Here is a 24,850-nt window from a genome sequence, read left to right as displayed (position 1 = left end):
ATTAAAACGTAAAATGGGACCAACGTTTTTATGAATGCCTATATCGATGTTTTTTGTTAAAATAGGACTGTCCCATTTTATTAATTTCGAGCACAAATTAGTTTTACAACACAGAGCCTCAAATACACAAATGCATCTATATACTAGTATATAATAAAACCTCATTATTTAGTACATTAAACACAGTTCCAAGTAAAAAAAAACTTGGGGAGATACATTAGGGTTTTGCGAGCAGAGAAATCTCAATCTCCTGAAGGGATTTTCCTTTGGTTTCGATAACGTTCTTCTTCACAAACACCACGGCCATCAGGCAGAACGTGCAGAACATCGAGTACAGAAGCCTCGGACCGAGCTGGTCGAGCAGCCTCAGGAACAGTAAACCCACGAAGAAGTTTATCACCTGCCCGATACCAGACAACATCGTCAGCAACGTAAAACAGATTGCGGATTTGTTCCCCTCTAGTTCTTTCTAAGCGGTTTCAAGGGGTCATTCGTGGGCATGAACCGTATACCCGAGATTTTCAGGATACCCAAACCCGAATATCTTGGGTCCGAACTTGTACCTATGGGATCAGATATCTGAATTTGAATACCTGCGAGGTAAATATTCAGATACACCCGAATACCCGAACCCTAACATTCAAACCGAACCCTAACATTCAAACTCATTTTAGTCAAAATTTCACTCGTTTACACGGTAAAATATCCAAAATACCCTCTTTTTGCTAAATCTAATGTGACCATGTGACCAAAATAACGGTATGGTCCAAATGTGACCATGTGATCAAAATGTAAATTAACTACTCTGGGCACCCTTGGCTAATTTCGAATCTCATTCACCAAAACCCAGACCTGAATTCCAGGTTTTTTAAAAACAATAGTCGATCTTATCTCATAGAGTGCTCAGATACCGAATTTCGGATACCCAATCCGCGAGCCAAGTCGAATACCCAATCCGCAAGCCAAGTCGGATAACCGAATTTCGTGTTTTCCCCACCTCAACCATACATAAACGAGAAGTGGAATAGAGTTCATTCATTACCCAGTGGACAGACATGCAGATTGCCATGGCTTTAGCCCTAATTCGACTCGGGAAGATCTCAGGAAGGAGCAGACCAGGCACTGGACCAGCTCCCGTGGCGAATGTAAGCACAAACCTGTAATAACGAAACCCGAAACCAAATTCCATGATCATGTATTTTTCTCGAGTTCTGAATCGAGAAGCTGTTTCGAAATTTCTGTCATCGACTACGTACATAAGTGTGCCGCCGACCGATAAACACAACCCTCCAAAATGTGGTAAGTATGAACTTGTCGCGCCGACTTGAAGTGCCATCGATACCGCCTACAAACAAGAATGAACACTTCATAAACGATACATCCTTGATATTTTTTATTGAACGTTAATCTTCGACGATAAAGAACAACATCAGAAAATATTCAAACTTGTAAAAAGAAGATTTAACAACACACCATGCCGAGAAAGCTCCAAAGAAGAAGAATCTTTCTTCCCAGTTTGTCCATTAACACCATTGCAATAACAGATCCTGAAACTCGCAAGAATGTTACGAGACGAGACGAGAAGATCGTTATAATTGAAAAAAACGAGAGAAAAGCCGCCATACCTAAAAGATTTGCTATTCCTACGAAGATGTTGGCAAGGCCCGACGGTACTCCGGCACTTTTAAATACAGCAGAAGAGAAATAAAAGACGGCATTTATACCAGATAGCTGTTGCAAAGCAAATAGGGTTGATCCAATAAAAACAACTGCAAAAGGAACGAGTGAATAACAAAGCCCTATACAGAAGATAAAAGAACGGAAAACACACAAAAACTGTAGAAAGTTTCGGGGGAAAAGCGGTAAATACCCTTCGAATGCCGACCATATAGCAATTCCGAGAGACTGACAACATCAGGCTCGTCTCCATTGTCTAGTTCTAGTTGGTGTAATTCGGCCATTGCTGTTTTAACATGTAACCCTCCAAACAATCGCTCGAATTCTGCTTCAGCTTCAGCTGTCTTCCCTTGCTGCAAAAAACGAGCATTTTACATTCGTTTTGAATCCGTTATCAGAACTAAACCACGTGAACAGAGAAAAGAATACTTATGGATGGCGAAAAATGAAGCAACGGAGCACAAAAGAGCTTTCTAGACACATAAACTCAAATCCCGAGTGACAAAAGGAGAAATTCTTAACGATAACAATGACCTGAAAATAACTTTACAGAAGATAAAATGAATCAAAACACAGACCTTGAACAACCAATGTGGAGACTCAGCACACAGGAACATCCCGAGTGCGAGTGCCACAGCAGGTATTGTCGATACCCAGAAACAGACCCGCCACCTGCACAACCGGCATTATTTTAAACGTGTACACACTAAGCGAACATACAAATAAAATGATTATTACCGAAGTACAGATTCTTGCTTACCAGCCAGTGATTTCATGTACAGGAATTCCGATAAAGAGGGAACCCATCAACCCCAGACATGTTGCAATCTGTATGAAGCTTCCGTATGTTCCCCTTACAGAAGCCGGTGAGACCTAATCAAACAATAAGTATATTCCTATTAAAAATCAAGATCTCATAAACCAAAAATTATTTACATACCTCTGTATATACATACCTCTGTCACATAGAGTGCTGCCACAGGTGGCCCAATACCCATACCAATCCCAACCAAGAACCGTCCCAGAAGCATGAATGCAAGAGTTTTACTAGCTCCACTGAAAATGCACATTTAAAATTGAGAAACAAAGCAAAGGGATTTTTAAAAAACATGAAGCAACCCGCTCTCTGTATGTACATCATTATTTCATGGAGATCAAAGAAGCTAGCCACTGGCACTTATAAGGTTTTTTCCTTTCGTTTTTTAAGAAGTTCAACTTGCAATAACGACCCACTGGCAGTGTACATATATCAGAATAAGAAAATTATGAATACTCATTCACTTAGAAGCTTGGTGAGGAAGTTCCAATGCACGAGAAAAGCAGCAAATCTGTAGAGGAAAAAGGTTTTTTCTTATTATCGAACTTAAGCTCACCTTATCACGGCACCTAAAATGATGGGCAAAGCACAAAGCTGAAAGGCCCTACGTCGACCAACTCCATCAGCAACCCATCCGCTGAATAAAGATCCAATAAATGCGCCACCGAGACATACACTAACCACCAGACCTTCATATATCAAGCAAGAGAAAATGAATGAGTAACACTATCAGTATCGACTATACTCCACATCAAATAAGAAATCCATGGAAAATCCTCTAAAGGGTACCTTCAGCAAGTGTATCACCACTAAACCCAAGATCCGATGAAATGCTTTCAAGTGGTTCGTTGACTACCCTGTAACATTGAAAAAAATGAGCAATCCTCGACCTTGCAGACGCATAACAAGCAACAATATCGAAGAACTCAAATTCGTAAAACTTTATAATCGCTTACCCTAAGTGATAGCCGAACAAGAAAGACGAAATCGTGGCTACAATGACATGGGGGAAGGAATATTTCCAAGGGGGACTTGTAGTTTCTGCTTCCATATTCAAGCTATTCTGCAAAAGAGCTGAAATAAAAGAACAGGCTTAGTGTAAAGTCCGTATGGTGAAAGGAATACAATCAAAATATGATACAAATTCAATGAAAAATATCCAAATCATCCTACACTGGAATCGTAACTAAACCAACAACAACAACAACAACGCCTGGGTATTTTTTTATTTTCACGCATGAATCATACATAATACACGATTGAGATTACACTAATCAATCCACGTACCTGAGTTTTCTTCTACATCAAGCATTGGTGTATTCTCTCTTGGTGACGATCTCTTGTACATGGAGGATGCTTCACGTTGCAAGCCCCACATACTCCAATCAAGAACTCTCCAGTTCCTTGTAGATAAGCTGATTTTATTACCGATAATGTTCAGATTATATTTCTCTGGATCAAAATCTAAGAAACTGAACTTCGATTACAAGCTAAATCATGAAGTTTCCAACACGTCAGATCACTCGATCCGTCACTAAGATTATAGATCATGCGAGGAAATTCGTTACGGAGCCATTTTCTCGATAAAGAAAAACGGGGGGGGGGGGGGGTGATATACACCAAATCTCTCCAAAACCCAAGGCGGAAAACGTAGATTAATCCAAAACCCAGAAAAGAAATGGAGAAAACCTCGATTAGAGTAAAAAGTGACCAAAACCCAGATCAAATCCACAACAAAACAAAGTAACAGAGAGTATCAATCAAAATCAGAAGCTTCAAACAACAGAAATCACCTGGATTAAGCTTGGAACAAGAAAGAAACAGAAGCTTCAGGGCCCTTCGCCACCTCCGAAATGCAGAGATTTAGCGAGAGAGATACACACGCACACACAAAAAAAAAATAATCTAAAACGGAATCTGAGATCAGGGGAAAAAAAGAGGGTTTCTGGTATTTGTCTCTTCTCGAAGCTTCAAGCACAAGATAGAAAAAGTGGCGGTGACGCCCCGTGGAAGGCTAACGTGCGCAGAGTGCAATGGTTTCAAAAAAGGGAGATGGGGACAAAGAGAAAGAGCGCTCTCTGCTAAATCTTGTACCAAATCAATGGCGTAAGAATAAACGGTTCTTAGATTTACACGTGTCGGGTGTGTAGCAGAGATTGTAACGCTTGTTGCACCGACTGTATTCCTCGTGCCCCTAAAAAAAACACAGTACAATCATTGGTTACAAAAAAAAAGAGGGAGAAAGCTTATATATATATATATATATATATATATATTCGATTATAAAATCGGATATATCATTACTTCGCGAATAATAAAATTCGAATTTCCGGGCAATCCGAAAGCCCACGTGTCTCGGGTAAAAGCCCACCCAGACCGGTTTTTGCTAGATCCACTTCGGTTGGATTTCCCTTAATACCTAACGACACCGTTTCCATCCCTCTTACATCTGCGTGGGTCCCGCCATTTGCTCAAGAGTCAAGACTGGATTATAAGTTATTTTTTTTTTAGTTGATTAAATGCGAGTTACTAGTAATATGATAAATTTGTTTTTTTGCTATTACATAAATCTTGATGATTATAGAACGCGTGGCGAAAACTATCAATTATCAGTTTTAGAATTTCATTTTTTGTTAGTTTTTCTATAATTTAATTAATTGTTGAATTTATTATCATTTTATATTTTGTTTAAAATACAAAAGTTTTTAATCAAGAAATAGTTTTATAATATCATTTATATTATTTTTTATACTACATTTGTTTTACATTCATAAACCAATTCATTTGTCTTTGATAGTTTTCCTTTGTTTTGATAAAGTTCGTTTGTCATGACAGTTAGCCAATTTAGGTTATAATTTACTATTCCTTAATCGTTTGTAAAAAAAATTGGTGCAAAGTCAAGACAATAAACACATAATACTTTGGATCAGATGTCATACGAATCAGTCCATTCCATTTTATATCTTCGGGGTGTAAAATATTAAATGCATACATTCCCTTGATTTTCTCTATTAATTACTTTTTTCTAATATTCGTTACTAGATTTCAACTAAAAGTCAAAACATAACAGTTAATTTAAAGAAAATGAGTAGGCATTCCCACGAATTGCGCCGGGGTCATTATTGTGTATCATAATTTATTATAATTAATAAATTACAATTGTATGATTATAAGGAAACATTGGGTTACAAATTAAACTAAAACGGGCGATATGATATTTGTCTACAAGAAACACTCACTGCCAATCTGACGCCCACTGTTTTTGTCTCCTCCACGTCTTGTCACCTGACACACACCAAAAGATTTCTGAAATTTATTTTTAGCTTTTTTAAAATAAAAGTACGATAAAAAAGACACTTTTTTTTTCCGGAAAAATCATCTGTTATCTGTTACAAAGAGAAATAAAAAGAACACTTTTTTTTTAATAAAGTTTCTAAATATTTCCTTTGCTGTAAAAATAAAATTCTATTTTTTTAAAAATTATTTAAGATCTTAGTTATTATTAAAACCAAATAAAACGTCATATTTTAAAATATAAAAACTCTTAAGTTATACAAACATACGTTTCAACAATTTACGATTTGAAGAAAGAAAAAAATTTATAAAACTATTTTTTATTAAATTATCGTATCATAAAAATAGAATTTTTAGATGTTTTATGAAAATTAATGATGTATGGAATTATAGATAATTGAAATTTAAATATATATATATATATATACTTTTTAAAAAGCCATCTTTTATAATCGAAAACTAGAGTCACAAAAGGTTTTATTTCTTTCAATCTCTATTCTTCTACCCATAATTGGTATTGGTATAACAGGAATCACACAAGGGTAGATTGATACAATATAAACCTCTTAAGAATTTTTTATGTGCTTTAAAAATATAGAGACCACGAAAAAAGATAGATGGATAAAAAATAAACAAAAAACACTAAAAATATTATTGGAATTTTTTTTCCATTTTAACTAATGGCTGTTATTTTTTTTAATTTTTTGTGTTTTACTCTACTTATTTTTATTATAATAATTTAATGTAAAAATAAAAAATAAATCCATAGATAAATACTAAAATACAAGTAGAAATTGTAATATTTGATCTTTAACATTGAATAGATAAAAATGACTATTTGAGTATTTTAAATAAGACAAGAACGTTGAGTTTTTTGTATGTAAAAAACAATATAAAAATTCAAAAATACTATCCCATTCATCATTAGTAAAATATTCGGTCATAGCAACGAATATGATGATAGGATCATGTAAACTTAGAATAATCATCTTAGTCGCATCAACGATATTTAATTCAATTACATCCATGAAAATAATTTTTGAAAATATTCAGAGGAACTTTTCTCTTTGTTTGATTTAAAAAATTATAATGAAAATAGAAATAAATTTTGGTTATGTTTTATTTGTATTTTATTCGGGTCGGATAGTGGTATTTGTCCACCTCCGGTAATTAGTTGAATTGCTGGTGGTGCAGGTGTACCCAATCTCTACTATGTACTCAACACAACTAAATCCACTACCACTAACGAAGAAAGTATTCGCATCGGACGGCTATAATTCGTTGACTCTAAAATACTCAAATTCTTAACGTGTGTGCGGTGCACTGGATCATATCTCCACTCACGATCCACTAACCCATTAGCCCATTACCACTAACAAAGGGGTTATTCTCATCGGACGGTCAGGATTCGTTCCCACTTTTCCAAATCACCGATTCGTCCGCATCTAATAAAACTATGAATGTTCTATAATACCCCTATGTAACGTTCAAATCAAACTGGCCGTTGTCGTTTGATGAGGAAGGCCTGAGGTCATTATCGGAAATATAAAAAACCGAAATAAAAGAAAAAGAAAAAGCATTCAGCATTACATGTGATGATGTGCAACAGCTGAGCTGCGGTCGCTGGGGTTTTGAAAAAAAAGTCCATTAATGGATTAAAAACAACAACGCTTCTCTCTCTCTCTCTCTCTCTCTCTCTCTCTCGTATTCGTCTTCTCGTTGAAGCTCGGAAGCTCTGGCCATTCTTCCTTACTGAAATCTGGTTTTGTATTGGAGTTACTGAGTGGAATCGTTCGCTGTCGGCAGAAGTACAAGAGATTGGAGATGCTCGACGGTCTCTTAGGCCGCGGTTTTGTCCCCAAGGGGTTTGTTCCATCTCTCTCTCTTTTCCATACATTATTTCAGACAATTTGATTCGACGTCTGCTTACGTTTTGTTCGTTCGTTGTCTGGATTCATCACTTTCATTGTGTGAGTGGTGTCATTGTATCTGTAGGAAATCGCTGATAAAGCTGACGAAGAATCGGATCGACGTTCTTCGGAGGAAGAGAACCGCGACGATCAAGTTTCTGAAGAAGGATTTAGCTGATCTGCTCGCAAATGGTCTTGACGTCAACGCATATGGCAGGGTAAGTTTATCGCTGTATATGCGTTTTTGTATGTTCTATAATTTGAATTTTTCTGAATGGTCCAGTTTTTCTGGGATCGAGTGATTTTCCTGTTTGTATGATGGAAAAAATAAAGAAAAAAATCATGTACTCACCGTGCAGACACTATTTTATCCTTTGAATCCAATTTCGTAGGTATGTTGCAAATAATGCCTCCGTTATACTTGAGTTTGATAGGTTACCACCCATTGTAGTGATGTTTTTTCCATTTTTGTTCTTCAAATTGAAATACGAAGTAACTTGATTGAATTCTTGAGGGATAATAAATTGTTGGTCATTTGGACAGGCTGGAGGACTTCTTGATGAATTAAAGCATCTATGGAATCTTGATTTTGTTGAGATGTCTTCTGACTTCGTCTATAAACATCTTTCAGTTATGCAGAAGATCGGGTGAGTGTAATTCATGTTGTTATGCAATTTTGATTGTGAGTCGTGACACACTTCTGTCTTTGGTTCCGTTGGCTTCATCGTGATATGCGCATCGGATGCAAGAAAACTGGAAATTGAGCGAAGCGACATTGTAGTTATCTAGAGTAGTGATTAGGCGAAGAACAACATGCATCGATGGAGTACAATTTTGGCTTTTAGTGTTCATCCGAGCGGCCACATAAGAAAATAAAAAGAAAATTCTGAGATCGAGGAAAAGAGGTGTTGATGAATGGTCCAGGGTGCAGATTCAGCTGAATCATTGCATTAAGATTCAGTTGAAGCAATTACTTGGATTTATGATCAAGAGGATTCAAGTTGATAAATAGATTAAATATGAAAATGGAGGACATTTTCTTAAATGTCTGTTTATTTTTTACATTTGTCAGGTAGGTGGCTCCATGAAAGGATTAATCTTATTTCCTGCTCTTTGTACTGTAGCTCATTTCTTTAGTATGTAATTGCGTCATGTGGCTGGATAGGAAACACTGATCAAAAGATATATTGTTTTGTTGCGGGTGGAAACAAAGATTAAGTTCATACCCTCGTCTGCTCCACAGGGAATGTCCTGAAGATTGCCGGGAAGCTGTATCATCCTTGATGTTTGCAGCTTCTGCATTTTCTGAGTTGCCTGAGCTGCGTGATCTGAGGCAGATGTTTCATGAAAAGTATGGGGAGTCACTGGAATTGTTTGTCAACCAAGAGGTAAGAATTTCTTCTATGCTCATTTAACCAGTAAACTATCTTGTACCACATACGTCGTTCATCACCTGACAATTTGTGTTATAGCTTGTTGAGAGTTTGTCTACGAAACCATTTTCTCTGGAGAAGAAAGTGAAGTTAATGGCTGATGTTGCATCAGAATTTTCCATTCCATGGGATTCTAAGGCTTTTGAGCGGATGATATCAAGGCATAATAATGCCACTGTAAAGGTACCTCATTGAACCATTCCTTTTAGCAGAAAGTGTCTTTGAGCTAAAACTAAAGAAATACTCTTACAAACAATATGTTCTTCATGCTTGACTCAATTGAACCTGTTTTTATTGCTAGAGCTAATACCTGAATTGTGCTTTCTCTTAGTTCTCTGATGGACATGGATTTATTAGTTTTTGGCTTTGTGGCGGTTGATATGCAGGAACTTAACAAAATTCAGGTGCCTCCAAACATTTCTAATGACAAGTACAAATTTATAGATGAAAACAAGGCTCCGCCGATAAGAGAAATGCATGATTTCTCATCCAAGCAAAGGTCTGAAGGGGTAAAGGACGAGCATAGCTTGAATAGAAAGAAGGCTGACGCATCAGAAAGAACAGATCCTTTCTCTCAACCTGCAAAAGAATTTTATCAGAACGACCGTAGGGGAGATCATAATGGGCTTTCATCAAGAGAAAGGACAGAAAAAGTTCATCATTCAGCTAGACCAGATAACAAAGACAATGAGGCGGAAAGGAACGGATTTGGTTATCAGTCTAGGCTAAAACCTTCCAGAGAAAGACATGAACCACTTTTTAACGAGGGAGACACTATAGTTATGAAGGTCAAACGTGAGAATTTGCTTCAAAGGAATGGACATCAAACTGGTAAGGAGCATCATGATGTTAAGAAAACCGAGGATATTGCCTCAAGAACGCCTAAGCCTAGCAGCCCCTCGGGAAAAGATGAAAAGCTTTCTTTCGCTTTCAAGCAAGAGAACTTTTTCCAAGGACACAAACAGGAGATTTGTGCAGAGAATGTGTCTGAGAAATCCGAAGATTGTGCCTCAAGAACACTGAAGCAAAGCAGCTCCTCTAAAAGGGTAGAAAGTATTCATAATGGTAATGGTTTGGAGAACAGGGAAAATGCAGTACCCTCAGGAGAGCCAGAGATTACTTCTGTAACAAATCACTCAAAGAGTGGAGACAAAGATCGGTTCAGTGGTAACAATCTGGGCGCTGGATCTGAATATGCAAAGCTGACGAGAAGCATTAGAGAAGAAGAAGCGGCGAGGCTAAAACCGTTCTTCAACAATGGTCTTCCGCCTCCATACGTTAAACCTAATGGAAAAGCAAGGAACATAACAGAGATGGCTGAAGTTGAAACTCGTCCCGACGTTGATAAGACCGTTTCTGCGCCCAAGAGAGCCAATGATCACGATAATGTGAAAGATAATGCTCTGCCCAAACCAAGATCTAGCAGAAGAAGACACCATAAAACTCCAAGCCATGACGAAATTGCTGACACAGAAGATCCGAGAATCATGAAAAGAAGAATGAGGAGCCGAAGAAAGGAACGCTCGGGCAAAGGCTTCCGAACCTCGTTTGATGACGATGACAACGAGAAGGACGACGAGGAGATGATGATAGACAAACTCCTGATGCATTACAGCCGGAAGCCTTCGAGTTACGACGAGATGAGGATGCAGCAAGAGGAATCAAATAGCAGCAGAGTTTCGCATCCCGAGCAAGGCGGATCCGATGCAATGTCAGAGATTCCTCCGCCTACGAGGTCGTTCTCCCTACCCAACAAACAATCCGAGCCATCCGAATCGGGAAAGGTATTTTCTCGAGCTGCCTCGTTTCAGTCCGACCGCTCGAGTTCAGCCAAACATGTTCATCCAAAGTTACCTGACTACGACGATCTGGCTGCTCGATTTGCGGCTCTCAAAGGAAGGTAAATACTTCAAACATCATCAAATTACGATTTTTAATACAAGCTTATGATTTATTTTTTTTCCTGTGTGTGATGTTCTGTTTCCAACATTTGTTTGCATTGTTGTATGTGATTAGTAGAAGTTTATTATTACACGTCTGTGTTTCGAAAGATTGTTCGGCATCATGTTCTGTTCAGAAAATTTACCATATATATACGTTGTTCCGAAGTTTATGTTGTGAATATGGTCAATACTTTTTGCTTTGAATCGGTATCTTCAGAAGGATTGGCAATTGACACGTGTCCGTATGCGACCGCTTCTCCTGATTGCTTTTTTTGGGTGAGACTTGGGTGGGTGTGTTAGTTCATATCCACACTGTGTGTGTTGTTTGAAGAAAAATATTAAAAATAAAACAAAGGAAGAGGGGTCAATCGTTGAATGTTATGCGAATGAAGATCCTGTGAATATTTTGCGACGGAAGCGTACAAGTATTAACCCTGGAAACATCCTATGATATACACTTTTTTTTTGTTAGACCACGAGGTGGCCCTTGCAGTAACTAGGAATCTTGGTTGTCCACTTTCTTAAATTGTAATGCTTCTTATATTATCTTATTTAATGGATATATTCTATAAGGTTTAACATTTAATGCGCTTATTTTGCCAAACGATGCAAAGTACCCAAACTAATTATTTTATATATTAAGGAGAAAAACAAAATCAGAAAAGGACGCAAGATGGAACTCTGCTGCTACAGGCGTGGCTTCGGTCAAAGAGCCATGTTCGAGCTCTGCAACCCAAAAGCAGACAAGTTCCAAAAACCAAAGCCAAATACACCACGGATTTTTTTATTTTAAAAAAAAGAATCCTGAAATCATAAACCCTACCACGACGGAGAAGTACACCGTGAACCGGACGAAGAAAACGAACCGCCATTGTTGCTATTGGAATCACTCGCAGAGGTTTCCAAAGACCTCGCATCTCTCAACGATACAGAGCAAGCCTTCTCCGGAAGTTCCTTCATCGGCGTTAACTCTGGAGTTACCACAACGGAATCTTCGCCAGAGGACGAGTCGCCGGTCTCGAGCCGCGACGGAGACGACTCGGGCGTTTCAAATGGCGTGTCCGGTTTACTCGTACCGTCGTTGGAGTAGATCGGGTTCGATATGTAAATGAAATGATCTCCTGAAACGCAGGTCGCGGGGTTGTCGGAATCGGAATTGGAAACAATGGGCTGAACCTGGATTTCTCGGATCAGATCAGGAGAAGCTTGTGAGGCAGATTCATCGAGAACTTGGTGGCGTTCAGACAAATGGGTTTTGGTTTGGAACATGCTTGTCGGGGTTTGAAGAACGCCTTGGGTGTAAACGTTGTTTAGAGGATTGGGTATTTCAATGGCGGTTGAAAGGTTCCCGGAGGCGGCGGAGACGGCGGCGGTGGTGGGGAGATTGCTGCTGCTTTGGCGGCGGCTACGACGGCGGAGCAAGAGAGAGCAGTAGAGTTCGGCTAATAGTACCAAGACTAAGCCGAGAACCATGGCGAGACTCACCACCATCACCAGTGTGGCCGCCATTATCACCTTTGATGAGCTATTCATCTCTCTCTCTCTCTCTCTCTCTCCCTCTCTCTCTGCGCGGTGAAAAAACAGAGATTTGCAGTGAAAAATCGTAGGAGAGAGTGGTAAGAAGCATCTTTTATTTTTTATTTTCTGTTAAACGAAAAAAAATGCAGCTTTTTTGTTTTGGCGGGAAAATGCGTTGCAGAGAAAAGGTGGACAGAGATAGGGAAGTATTGGGCACGAGCACGAGGTTCTCTTTTCCCGAGCCGGGGGAGTGAAGAAAGGAGGGTAAAATGGTCATTTCAACCTCTTTATAGAAAATTCCCAGGAGACTAAAAATAGGAGGGGGGGAGTCAACAACACCATGGGGATCACTTTCTAATGATATAATTAGTGTATAACAGAGTGCAAATTAGTAATGATAATTTGGGGAAAAATTGCGGTTTGGGACGGTTAAGGGTTAATGTTCATTTTCAAGAAAATTTTATGTGAATAAACGGTCGCGCTTTCATTTTGGGTTCGAATTTTTTGTTTTATAAAAGATATTTTGTACGATAAGATGAATGTTGCTTGTGAATTGAAGGTTTTATTTATTCTTTTTAGAAATTTCGACACGTTAAACGGTTTGGGTTCATCGTCTAATATAAATATTTAAATGAACTAATCAATAATTGTAGTGGGCATTTTTCGAAATTCTTCCTTTCCCTTCCCTTGGATACAATCCTAAGAATCTCGTGCAGCATTTTTCAGCACGCGAAAGCCGATTTAGCCTCGGAAAAAGAATCGGTACCATTCTTTTTCCTGCTTTTTTAGCTACATAATAATCCTCTCCATTCGTTAAGAGGGCATTTTCAAGAATCAGAATCTTGAAATCTAAAGAATCCGAGAAAAACCCTTTATACCGATAAACTTTGCTTATTAACCACCCTTCTTTGTAGAATTCTTCGTACCATAATGATTCCTTCCTCTTCCTCCACAACATAAATCACCCAAGGAAGAGGAGGAGGAGAAGGAGAAGGGGAAGGTATGTGTCATACGGTATTTCAGCCCTCGGTTTGTCACAGGAGCCGTTGGTCATGCCCGATGGTGCGAGGAATCGGCCATTCGACTCAAGAAATCCGTAACAAGGGTTCGAGAAAGTGGTGCCTATGTTCACCCACGAGTCACCCGGGATCGTTCAGGTGCAGATACCATCATGCTACTTACGTTTGGGGGCGTCGGCTTACCAATAAATGAAACAAACTTTAAAAGAGTTTCATGTTATAAAATGTAACTATATTGTCTATATAACAGTCTTGTATCCTGAAAATAACAGTCACATAATTGTAAAACAAAATTTAGAAGAAATAAAATTTATTATATCAACTTTTTATTGGGCTATATATATGAGTTCAGAATCCTTTTGTTTTCGATTTAATTCGGTTTTATTCATTTTCTCGGCTTGGTGAGACCGGTTTATTTCGGTTCTCCATTTCCGGTTTTGGCTAATGGATGGAAGCTTCGCAGAAGATTAGGATTGTTTTTTGGCCTTTTTTGGTTTTTCTTTTTAATTTTCCAAAAACTTCGTCGTACGGAAAATCTTGACCACAGACGTAAAATATCATAATTAATAAGTAACTGTTTCTATACATTATTTTTTCTGTTCTCTTCAACTCTAATTAGATTTGATGTGTCGATACTCTCTCTAGATGATTTATTAGTTTTAATCCGATTTTTGGCTATACATTTTTTTGCCCTAAATAACTAAATCTTTTTTGTCAAAAGTTAAATAACTAAATCTTGTTTAACGTAAAATACATATTCTGCACAATAATATTTTCCTATAAAATTAAATTTAATAGATTACAAATAAAAATCAAATCAAAAGAAAAAAATATTTTGATATATTATATATAGATATGTGTTTTCAAAATTTCAAAGTAAAAAAGAAAAATAATTTAGAAGTTTCCGGGTCAAGACCGAGCCGCCTTCAAAGTCAACAAAGTACCGCGTCAACCACGCGTACCTGTCACTCGCGCTGTCCCTTTCTCCCAAACTGAGCGCGTATGTTCACGCGCGCACGCATATATATACGCACACGATCATAGTCAAGGTCCCAAACCCAGAAGCGCAAAAAAAAAAAAAAAAAAAAAAAATCTTAAAGAGAAGAATTTAAGTGTTTTTTTTTTAAATTTGCCCTTTTGAATATCTTCGTGGAAAAAAAAAAAGAATTACGGAGGAAATGAAAACAATGAATTCGAAGAGAGTTTCGTCTTTTCAAATTCTAGGGTTCATGTTCTTGGTGTTGTTGCAGCTCTGCAATGCACAAATCTTGTCTCCTTCCCCAGCTCCTCCTCCTTCTAGTGATGGTAAGCACATCTTCTCCATGATTTTTATATATATATATATATAAATATATATATATATTGTTAGAAACGTTAGTGAATTTCATCAAACAAAAAAAGAAGCAGAGGAATAGCAAGAGAGGAGCCAAAAAAAAAGGGAAATGTATAATAAACAGATTTTCTTTGGAAAGATAAACAATTATCAGAGAAAATTTAAAAAAAAATCGAATTTTCATGCTAAAAATGGAGATTTTTTATAATTGAAAATTTGAAATGTAATTTCGCTAGGATTTTTTTTTCATCTGTTTTTTTTTTGTCTATATAATTTTCCAGTTCATGGAATATTAAAAGCAAGAACTAATTATATTATAATTAATTGCAGGAACAACCATCGACCAAGGGATAGCTTATTTTCTTCTCCTAGTGGCCCTTGCTGTCACTTATCTCTTCCATTGAAATTTTTAACATTTTCTTTGCAATTTCGCATGTAATTTTATTTATTCATATTCTTTCAACATATATTATCCACTATGTTGCATGTGATTAATGGTCATGGTGCGGTGATAATCAATAAAATTATCCACCGAATTTTCTATGCTTTAGTCTATTTTATATCACATGTATATAAGATAAAACATCCCTTTGGACTCAAGAGCATAAATACAGAAATGATGTTGCAAAGACGGTGTCTTAACAAAAATAGCCAAGAACAGACATAGATTAACCTAAGGCATACCCACATTTAACCGGATTTTATTTTACCAAACCGAGATTAATCAGCCCAAACCGACTCTAAATTGCCTCTATAAAGCTTGACCAGGTCTAACCGGGTTTACAAGCCTTAATCAGGCTATAATTTAACTAGGCCTTATCAAGGCCTAAAACCCGTCTGGGCTCGATACTATCTCACCCCAAGGTAAAACGTTTAGTGGGCCCAGGCCCACTTACACGACCCAACCCATTTAAATAGACAATTCCATCAATTTTCTAAAACTTCACGTGAAAAAAAAAAATCGCAAATCATAACCCAGCAGATTTTCCATTGTGTTCATTCAAATATAATTTTTTTTTGTTTTACAATTCAGGCATTAAACTGAGATAAACCGGTCTAGTTTATGTGAGATTTTTGTAGTTATTTTTATGAAATTTTTTGCCTAGTTATGCATTTACACTAGTTTTTTCATAGTTATAAATTATAATGAACTGCTATATAGAATTAAAATGTTAATTGTTTTTTATAATTAGTTTAGATTAAAAATGATAAATATGATTAGAATACAAAGCACTTTTCGGTTAAAATTTCGAATAATTTAGTGGATTTAAAAAATGAAAAAAAATATATAACCAAGTCATATTGTTCTTTTCAACAGGTCTCCGTCTTGACAGAGCAACCCGTCAGAAAAATCGAAACTAAAAACAAAAGGCGAAAAAGCTGAGAGAAAGATCCTCCACGTTATTCTTCTTCCCATTGAAGCCGAGAATGGAAAAATCTCTTGTCCTTCTTTCTCTCCTTCTACTCTTTCCGCTCTCTATCCAGAATCCGGATCCGGTCGTGAAGGCGCCGACTCCGGCGCACGCCGAGCTCACAAACTATGGTTTTCCGGTGGGGTTGCTACCGTCTTCGGTCAAGTATTATAGCTTGAATCAAACATCCGGCGAGTTCTCCATCGATTTCGGCGGCGCGTGCAAGATCACGCTCCCTCCGGACAACTATCTGGCGACTTACTCGAAGAAGGTGTCGGGTCGGATCGTGAAGGGTCGGATCGCGGAGCTCCAAGGGATTCGGGTCCGGGCTATGTTTAAGTGGTGGTCGATCACCGGAATTCGATCCTCCGGCGATAATCTGGTGTTCGAAGTTGGTATGGTGACGGCGAAGTACCCTTCGAAGAACTTCGACTCGAGCCCTGATTGCGAAGGAAAACGGGCGTCTTCTTGATGAATTGAGAAGGTAAGGAACTGTTTTCCACCTAGAATCGTGGGAATTAAGTTGGCTTTCGTGGTTTTGAATTGAGGGTTTCTGTGTTTGCTCTCGACTGGAATTGGTAGACCTAATTTGTTGGAGAGTCTGGATTTTTGAAAAGGGTTTATACCTTTGTTCTTGATAATGATTGAAGTTTCTTGACCTACCTTGATGGAGATCATGTGGTTCTTTTGAGTTCTGGTGGCCAAGTGTTGATGTTTTGCTGAATAGGAGTATGTGTTCTTCAATTTTAGAAACTTAGTTGGTGTTGTCTGTTGTTTAATTGTGGACTTCTCCCTTCCTTATGTATGGCGATTGGTGTTAGTAAACCCAGTCTGTTGGAGACTGTAGATTATGGATTCTGATGATTAAGTTCTATGCTTTATAGAATTTGGATATGTATGTGTATATATATATTATTGGGAAATTAGTCTTAAAAACAAGGTTTTTTTAAAAAAAAAAGCCATATGAATATAGAAACTTTAAAACTTCTACCAAACTACATAAACTTTCTAAATATTGTCATAAATCTACTTGAGTTTTTGCAAATATCTCATAACACATGTGAGTTATGGTAATATTTGCAAATTTTATGCGTTTTGTAGAAGTTTTAAAATTTATGTATTTATATGATATTTTTAAAGTTAATGTTTTTTTAGGTTATTGCCCCCCAAAAGCAATCCTAGTAAGTATCCATCTCTATATTGTTTTTTGGTGTGATTCCGTATCAGTTAGAAAAGTTTGGCCTTTCCTGTGAACCCTCGAATCTGTTCCATGAAATTGATCTTTAGCTTCTTATAAGAAACTTTCTATGTTATGCTTATTCGATTTCTTCCCCCCATTTCAGGCTGCCTTTGGTTGTTACACTTCCTTGTGAACATATTCATGGGATATACATATATATATATAATGTTCTGTTTTGTTTTACCAAGTCATTGGATATGAGGCATACCGTTCGATAGTTTGTTTGTCCTTTCGTACCCTACTAGTATATATAGTATATATCCTACATGTTGTCATCCACACTTCAAAGCTGCGTATAGATCAGAAGCGGTGTAAAGAATTTCTCTAGCGATATGATTCGTCTTGTTCTCATGCTTTTTGCAGCATTAACGATGCATTTTTTTCTTCCTCGGAATAGTTTACTTTGCCTTCTTGCATTTCCATGCTAAATTATGTTGACTGCTATCGATTGTTGCTCCGTTTTTGGATATTTTCGTTTAAGGAACATCCTTATGGCTTTTGTTAAGCGGCCCAAAATCTTTGTAGTCAATTCCCATTCTTTAGCACCATTGATGCAGTATTTCTCTACAGAAACATCTTGGTCAAAGACATCTGGTACTGTCTCTATGTTTCAGTTTCATACATGGGTCTGGTTTTCGTTGTTCACTAAAACCCGTCTTATTCGTGTACAATCCTATTGCAGATCTATAAACCCGGCTACAGCTACAGTTCAACGTTGCGGGTGAAGAAGTAACAAGGTGTGTGTGGATTATCAAAATTAGTTTGTAGAAATACTATTTTCTACTTGCTGGTGAAAAAAAAAGGTTTGCAATATGTACCTAAACCACGTCTTAAATGTATCCGACAATAGGCTCTATCACTTTCCTTTGAAACCGATTGCTACAACTGATACGATCTAGGGCTTGGCACGGTTCGGGTACCCGACCCTGAACCCTGTTTCTCAGATTCATCACTTTGATACTCGCTTTGATCGGGTACCCGAACTGTGTATATACGTGGCTGATTTGCGAGTTGATGCGGTGGTGAAGGCGTGGAGCATGAGGCGGAGAGATGGTTCGACGAAGAGATAAAAGAGGCGAGGAAACATACTTGAGGTGGCAGAAGTCAAGGGGTTAGAACCCTAAATACCTAACTATATAGAACCCGAAATCGCCATTTTGCCCTCGCGCATTGTGCTCGTGCTCGTGCTTGCTTGCTCACGTCCTCCGAATCTTTGCTCCATCCTTCGCACTTCGCTCCCTCACCGCTTGCCACACCCCATGCGGCTCAAGTACCCATATGTCCTACAGGGTAATCGTGTCGAATCCGAATCCGAAGGTCGGATCGTCCCATAGCTTAACCCGCACGCGTCTTGCCGGTGGACGAGTATCGGACTTTTGAAAATGTTAAAGTAACCCATATTTTGAAAATTCAAGTAAAATAAACTGTTTGGAATTGGAATAGTCTGTTTATCTTTCTGTTTGTTTAATAGTTGGTCTAGGGTTTAATTTAAGGATGGTATCCCGGGAAAAAAAAAACAAATAAGTTGAAATATATATATATGGGAATATAAAATTCAGAAAGTAAACCCTAAAAGCAGGACTTTTCTCGTACCTCGAATCAGAATCTCGCATGTCAGCGCACCCAATTTAGCATGTGATAAAAATAACATTAGATCTTCTGTCTTTCTCCACCAAGAAAGACAACCTTGAGTTTGCGATTTTCTCGAACTATTGCAATCTCTTGTCATAACATAAAAATTCTCATGAACTGTGACCGATAAATGCCCTTGGCTTATTCTTCAGCTATATTTCGCGTTGATAAATACATTACATTTTTTACCATATACTTGAAAATGTTTCATGTTGGGATCTGGTTTTTTGCTCTTATTTTGCTGAATTTTGATGTTTTCAACAATCAAGTTCATCTGGCTTATACATATTGCCTTTAGGACACGGGCCATTTCTATGTTCTTATGTCAGAATCATGAGTAAGAACGGCTTTGTATTTATGAACAATGAGCTTTCTTAGGTACTTGCCCAGCTGTTTGTATCAATGAACTCTACTATCATTACGTTTTTAGCTAATATGTAACGAATGTTAAAATCGTAATTAGCTTTGGTCGACGTTTTTTTTTCTTTTGTCGTTTTGTATCTACTTCAAGTGATGAAGTTGATAGACTTTATGGAACAAAGTTATTTTTATTACCAAGTTGACGGTTTCTTGCATGGAACACAATTTTGTAGTTTCTTTTGTAATTAATTCTAATATTCTTTTGAAAATCACGATTACATTCCCCTTGTTCTCACACTTGGGACTTGATGTTTTGGATGATGCATTTGAAATACTTTTAAGTTTTGTCTGTTATGAATTGAACTATATATGGGATATAGATGATCCTACAATTGTTTCTTTCCTTTGGTTCAATCATTCTGAAAACTCATCTGTTTGGATGTCGGCTTTTGTTGGTGAAATCGGAAAATCCGATCGAGCATAAGGATACCTTACCAAGATTGTTAAATTGCGAAATCTATTGCTCTTCATTATTTCAAAATGTTACTCATATTAATTCCTTTGTTTTCTATGGTATTGGTCAACATTTTATCAACCTTTCTTTTTTGTCTACTTTCATGCTAATGTCCTGTGATGTTGTTGTTGAGTTAAGTTATTAGGGAATGGATTTATAAAAGGTGGATTCTTTCTCAACAATATACCTTATTTTTTGTGTTCATTGATAATTTCTTACAAAGTTTGTGAGAGATGTTAAATTGCTAGCGTTTTATATCCATATGAAAGATAATTTATGTTATTTGGATTTAGAAGTATGTTTTATCCTTATTGCTTCTCACTTTGTATTTGGTTTTGTTCATCACTTTTACTCCTACTCTATATCGAAAAACTCGGTAAAAATAGCTTTGTTACATGTACAAAAGATATATTTTCACGCGTAGAAATCTTTATTTAGTATGAGAATTTTTTTTGCTTCGGAATATTCAAACTTTTAAATTGTCATTAATACAAAATCTCGGAGGGATAGCACAAATGGAAAGAGCAAGGTTATCCTAAAATGAAAATGCCGAGTCATGTTATATGTTAAATGAATCATGTGTTTCTTATGTTGAAGAGTCGGAATCTAGTTGGCCTAATCGATTTCCTTTTCTGCAAATATGAACCGGTGTATACCGGTTCATTTTTCAAAAAACTACTATATGGATTAAAGTTGAGCTTATCCGGTCAAGTTCAAACCTAATCCGAGGCCTGGTTTCGTGTGCTATATATATGTTCACCCTAAGATATACTTGATTCATTATTCTAACCTCTCCGCCGCTGAGAACCCTTCTCCTCGTTGTTTTTCTCTGTCGCCAGGTATTTCAATAATTCTCGAATCTTTTTCTTTATCGCAAAGGATTTGTTGCACGTTAGCTATTGTTTATCGATGTTCAAAATCATCGGCTTCTTTGCAGGCCGACATGTACTTCATTCGTTATCTTTCATTAATATCATGCTTATTCTTTTTTTTCATATTTTTCCTTTTTATTCTTTTATTGTTTTCTTCATATGTGATACCGGTAAAAGATTTGCTCACATGTTTATAGATCTAGATCCAAGGAGGCATGTCTTTGGTGTTTGTTGTTTTATATGGCAGTCATTAAGTTGTGATTGACTACTTTGTTGGAGAATGATTATAACTGTAATCGTTTCTCCGTTGGAAATATTTGTCGGTTTGAAAAGTTAGATCCGTATGATCGGTCATGATATTTCATGTGATGTGAATAGTATTGTTTGGATTTGAAAGATGATTAATATAGTTTTGAAATAATCATCACTATATTTTGTTGTTTATGTTATACGATGATATATTTTATATGCTTAAAAAAAATCGATGAAAAAAAAACGTGTTGAGTTTTGGCGTGGTTGTGAAGGCTTGGGTGATGCTATACTAAGTTACTAACCATTAGATTCTATGCTTTCCATGTATATAAAATATTCGTGTATATATATATATATGTATGGTATTGATTTGTATCATGAGGTTTATGCATCAATGTATCGAAATGTTCATATATATAGTGTCATATATATATATATATATATATATATTGATATGCATCATGAAGTTATATGTTCTCCATGTATTGAAAACGGTTATATATATGGTGTTATATTGATATCATCGTGATGTTCCGTGTTCTCCATATGTGAAAATTGGTTCATATATATGGTCTTACCTTGATGTGTATCATGTACTATGCTCTCCATGTATAAAAATCAGGTCATATATTGATCTCGTATTGATGTGCATCATGCATGTATACAAATAATTTATATTCATAGTCTGACCTTGATGTGCATCATGTATGTTCTATGTTCTCCATGTGTAAAAAATGGTCATTGATCTCGTATTGATGTGCATCATGCATGTATAAAAATAATTCATATTCATAGTCTGATCTTGATGTGCATCATGTATGTTCTATGTCCTCCATGTATGAAAATCGGGTCATATATTGATCTCGTATTGATGTGCATCATGCATGTATAAAAATAATTCATATTCATAGTCCGACTTTGATGTGCATCATGTATGTTCTATGTTCTCCATGTGTAAAAAAAGGTTATATATATATGGTCTCCCATGCATTGATGTTCACCATGTGATTCTACCTTTTTTCATATATGATCTCACATTATGTGCATAAAAAATGCATCATATATATGTGAATATGTGTAATATGATGCTTTCGCACGCCCACAAATGTCAACATATTTGTACATTTTTTTTGGGGAATAACATGTTTATACATTATTTTGTAATTGATTTCTTTCTTATACGTCTTTCATAAACCTACAAGGCTATATGCCACAGTAGCTATTGTTTCAACTTTCAAGCAGCACAATTGGTAGAAAGTTTAGTTAATTAAATAAAATAATTCATAGTTTTTTGGTTAATCTGATTTCTTGAATCGTATTTCACAACTTCGTAGGTTTTGTTGTTCTTTGCAGTTCCTCAAGTTCAGATTCTTGTCTCAATACACAAACGAAAATCTCGGATTTTCTCGAAGGAAAAATGGCCGACAGTTCGAAGAAAACTAAAAAGGTGGCGAGGAAGACAGCCATAAACGCGCACGGATCTACCAGCGAAAACCCCGAGCCTTCGGACGTCAAAAGGCCTTCGAACAAGAAACGAAGCAGGAAACCCGAAAACCCTAAACCGCTTCGGGAACAACAGCCTTTGGGCCCCACGTCTGACGCTAATCCACGAGTATGCGCGAACGCTGCTTGCAGAAAGGTTCAGTCAGAAGTCGATAAGTTCTGTAGAAGGTGCTCTTGTTGCATCTGCGGAACTTTTGACGAGAACAAGGACACGAGCAAGTGGTTGGAGTGCAGCAATCAGTCTGGTGAGAGCGAGAGCGAGAGATGTGGTCTTTCCTGCCACGTCGAATGCGCTTTGGAGAAGAACGAGGTCGGCGTCATCTATCACGGCCCATTGATGCAACTCGACGGTGGTTACCGTTGTCGTTTCTGCGGCACGATTTCGGGAATCATCCAGTAAGATTTCCTTCTTGTTCTTTTTCTTTTTTTTTGTTAATGGATTCTTGTTCTTGTTCTTTTTCTTTTTCTTTCAGACAAGATCCTCATAATCTTATTCTTTAATGGTGAAACTGGTTTGATGTTGCGTCTCTTTCCATGTGGGTTTCTCACAGATTCTGGAAGAAGCAGCTGGTTATAGCTAAAACCTCGAGGCGGCTCGATACACTAGCTTACAAGATCAACTTGAGCTGCAGGCTTCTTGACGGGACATTGAAGTTCAAAGAACTGCATGAGATTGTGAAAGACGCAAAGGCGAAACTCGACAGTGAGATCGGCCCTACCGATATGGAGTCGGCGAGTAAACTTCATGGCCTTGTCGGGAGACTGTCGGTAGCCGCGCACATCAGAAAATCATGCTCTCTTGCCATTGGAAAGGCTGATGAACTCCTGGCCCATCCATCTGGTGCCGATCCAGTGATTCGAGGTCGGAATCTGAAATTATCGTCTTTGTTTTTTATCGATGCATACCCGCATTCTGATATCTTTGTCTCGATTCCTCGTTTCTTGCAGCTCACGGATGTAACTTTGTGTGCGACGAGGTGACTTTCTCCTCGGTTCGGATCACTGTGTTTGGATTGATCCCTGCTATGGCGCCGCAGGATGGATTGAAGGGCTATAAACTGTGGTACTACAAGACAAGGGGAGAGACACGTCCCGAGGAACCGACTCGTGTGATCCCCGTGACTCAAAAGACAGTTACTATAACCGGTCTTCAGCCCTCGACTGAGTACATTTTCTGTGTTGCTGCATATAGCGAGGCTGGAGAATGGGGTCACTCCGAGACTGCTTGTGTTACCAAAGGCTTTGAGTTAGCTGAAACCGGTCAGAGCCATATGGGTGTCGAGACGGATACCGTGAGGGGCAAGGAGCCGGAAAATGCGACGGAGATCGATTCTGATCGGGTTCGTAAACTTGCAAAGTTGTTCCGTCAGGCTGTTGGAGATATGATCGGTAGCTCTTCCAAAAGGGTATGTAGGGCTGGGGATATGGAGGAACAGGTCACGGACAGGCCGAGTAACTCGGGAGGACAGAATTTGCTGTCCGAGGATCGTAGCCTGGATCTGAACATAGTGACAGTTCCCGATCTGAACAAGGAAATGGTACTGGCACCTACTGAATCTTCAAAGGGCGGACAAGTTAACGAGCCGGGTAAGTTTCTCGAGGAAATCGAAAATAATGGAGCATCCAACGATCAAGAAGATCAAGGATTTCAGATCACAGTTGGCAATGTAACCACCACCGATTTCCTCAAGAACATGGCCGAGAACTCGAAGGACGATGGGCACGAGTCCAATACCAATCTCTCCGGCCAGCCATTGCCCCTTTCCCAGCCCCGGGAAGACGAGAACTTGGAGCATTGCATCAGAATGATCAGAAAGCTCGAACGTGAAGGCCATATCAGCTCAGACTTTAGACTGAAGTTTTTAACATGGTTCTGCTTGAGATCGAGCCAGTATCAATGCCGTCTCGTTCGTCTCTTCATTGATGCATTCGCCGAGGATCCTGATCAACTGGCCAAACAGCTCGCCCACTCGTTTCCGGACATCGTATCCCCCTCCAAGAAGCCGAAGAACGGCTGATCCTCCGGTAAGATCTGACATAACAGAGCTTTCAGAGCGGGCATTTTTCGGGTTTGGTTTCGTGTTTTCGGTTAGGTAATCCTTGTTGTTGCTGAACCGGAGC

The 24,850-nt window shown here is 37.9% G+C and overlaps 5 protein-coding genes across 6 annotated transcripts; 3 read left to right on the top strand and 2 right to left on the bottom strand.

Moving 5' to 3' along the window:
* Nucleotides 1-144: 144 nt before the first annotated feature.
* LOC104811109 (probable plastidic glucose transporter 2) lies at nt 145-4,650 on the bottom strand. Of its 2 annotated transcripts, none has more exons than XM_010537700.2 (14): nt 4,288-4,650; nt 3,782-3,897; nt 3,451-3,568; nt 3,284-3,351; nt 3,051-3,183; nt 2,634-2,733; nt 2,438-2,550; nt 2,256-2,349; nt 1,871-2,030; nt 1,626-1,769; nt 1,474-1,547; nt 1,257-1,345; nt 1,043-1,157; nt 145-400 (listed from the first exon to the last, which is right to left on the bottom strand). In XM_010537700.2, the coding sequence occupies exons 2-14, from the start codon at nt 3,870-3,872 to the stop codon at nt 218-220; spliced, it is 1,482 nt and encodes a 493-aa protein (XP_010536002.1). In that variant the 5' UTR covers nt 3,873-3,897; nt 4,288-4,650; the 3' UTR covers nt 145-217. The 2 variants fall into 2 exon arrangements, with proteins under 2 accessions (XP_010536002.1, XP_010536000.1); XM_010537698.2 differs by having other exon boundaries at nt 3,782-3,909; nt 4,288-4,562.
* A 2,751-nt stretch (nt 4,651-7,401) lies between these two features.
* Nucleotides 7,402-11,278, top strand: LOC104811108. The gene is made up of 6 exons (XM_010537697.2): nt 7,402-7,653; nt 7,784-7,916; nt 8,242-8,345; nt 8,942-9,086; nt 9,171-9,314; nt 9,518-11,278. The coding sequence occupies exons 1-6, from the start codon at nt 7,613-7,615 to the stop codon at nt 11,033-11,035; spliced, it is 2,085 nt and encodes a 694-aa protein (XP_010535999.1). The 5' UTR covers nt 7,402-7,612; the 3' UTR covers nt 11,036-11,278.
* Nucleotides 11,279-11,688: 410 nt separating this feature from the next.
* On the bottom strand, nt 11,689-13,136 carry LOC104811107. The gene has a single exon (XM_010537696.2). It carries the CDS (start codon nt 12,605-12,607, stop codon nt 11,894-11,896), a length of 714 nt encoding a protein of 237 aa, XP_010535998.1. The 5' UTR covers nt 12,608-13,136; the 3' UTR covers nt 11,689-11,893.
* Nucleotides 13,137-16,254: 3,118 nt separating this feature from the next.
* On the top strand, nt 16,255-18,539 carry LOC104811106. The gene is made up of 2 exons (XM_010537695.2): nt 16,255-16,840; nt 18,279-18,539. Exon 1 carries the CDS (start codon nt 16,373-16,375, stop codon nt 16,826-16,828), a length of 456 nt encoding a protein of 151 aa, XP_010535997.1. The 5' UTR covers nt 16,255-16,372; the 3' UTR covers nt 16,829-16,840; nt 18,279-18,539.
* A 3,991-nt stretch (nt 18,540-22,530) lies between these two features.
* LOC104811105 (VIN3-like protein 1) lies at nt 22,531-24,838 on the top strand. The gene is made up of 3 exons (XM_010537693.2): nt 22,531-23,125; nt 23,281-23,591; nt 23,678-24,838. Exons 1-3 carry the CDS (start codon nt 22,644-22,646, stop codon nt 24,745-24,747), a joined length of 1,863 nt encoding a protein of 620 aa, XP_010535995.1. The 5' UTR covers nt 22,531-22,643; the 3' UTR covers nt 24,748-24,838.
* The last annotated feature ends 12 nt before the right edge of the window (nt 24,839-24,850 follow it).

This window comes from Tarenaya hassleriana, unplaced genomic scaffold (genome assembly GCF_000463585.1).
Source record: "Tarenaya hassleriana unplaced genomic scaffold, ASM46358v1 Cleome19, whole genome shotgun sequence".
NCBI lineage: Eukaryota > Viridiplantae > Streptophyta > Magnoliopsida > Brassicales > Cleomaceae > Tarenaya > Tarenaya hassleriana.
The sequence above is the reverse complement of the archived record's forward strand: the minus strand, read 5'-3'. Positions and strand labels throughout refer to the sequence as shown.

Coding starts and splice junctions, on each gene's coding strand:
- LOC104811106 (XM_010537695.2), top strand. CDS start 16,373: ATGGAAAAATCTCTTGTCCTTCTTTCTCTCCTTCTACTCTTTCCGCTC.
- LOC104811109 (XM_010537700.2), bottom strand. CDS start 3,872: ATGTGGGGCTTGCAACGTGAAGCATCCTCCATGTACAAGAGATCGTCA. Junction 2,551..2,633: donor CAGCACTCTATGTGACAGAG/GTATGTATATAC, acceptor TTGTTTGATTAG/GTCTCACCGGCTTCTGTAAG. Junction 2,350..2,437: donor GTACATGAAATCACTGGCTG/GTAAGCAAGAAT, acceptor CCGGTTGTGCAG/GTGGCGGGTCTGTTTCTGGG.
- LOC104811105 (XM_010537693.2), top strand. CDS start 22,644: ATGGCCGACAGTTCGAAGAAAACTAAAAAGGTGGCGAGGAAGACAGCC. Junction 23,126..23,280: donor ACGATTTCGGGAATCATCCA/GTAAGATTTCCT, acceptor GGTTTCTCACAG/ATTCTGGAAGAAGCAGCTGG. Junction 23,592..23,677: donor TGCCGATCCAGTGATTCGAG/GTCGGAATCTGA, acceptor CGTTTCTTGCAG/CTCACGGATGTAACTTTGTG.
- LOC104811107 (XM_010537696.2), bottom strand. CDS start 12,607: ATGAATAGCTCATCAAAGGTGATAATGGCGGCCACACTGGTGATGGTG.
- LOC104811108 (XM_010537697.2), top strand. CDS start 7,613: ATGCTCGACGGTCTCTTAGGCCGCGGTTTTGTCCCCAAGGG. Junction 7,654..7,783: donor CGCGGTTTTGTCCCCAAGGG/GTTTGTTCCATC, acceptor TTGTATCTGTAG/GAAATCGCTGATAAAGCTGA. Junction 7,917..8,241: donor ACGTCAACGCATATGGCAGG/GTAAGTTTATCG, acceptor TCATTTGGACAG/GCTGGAGGACTTCTTGATGA.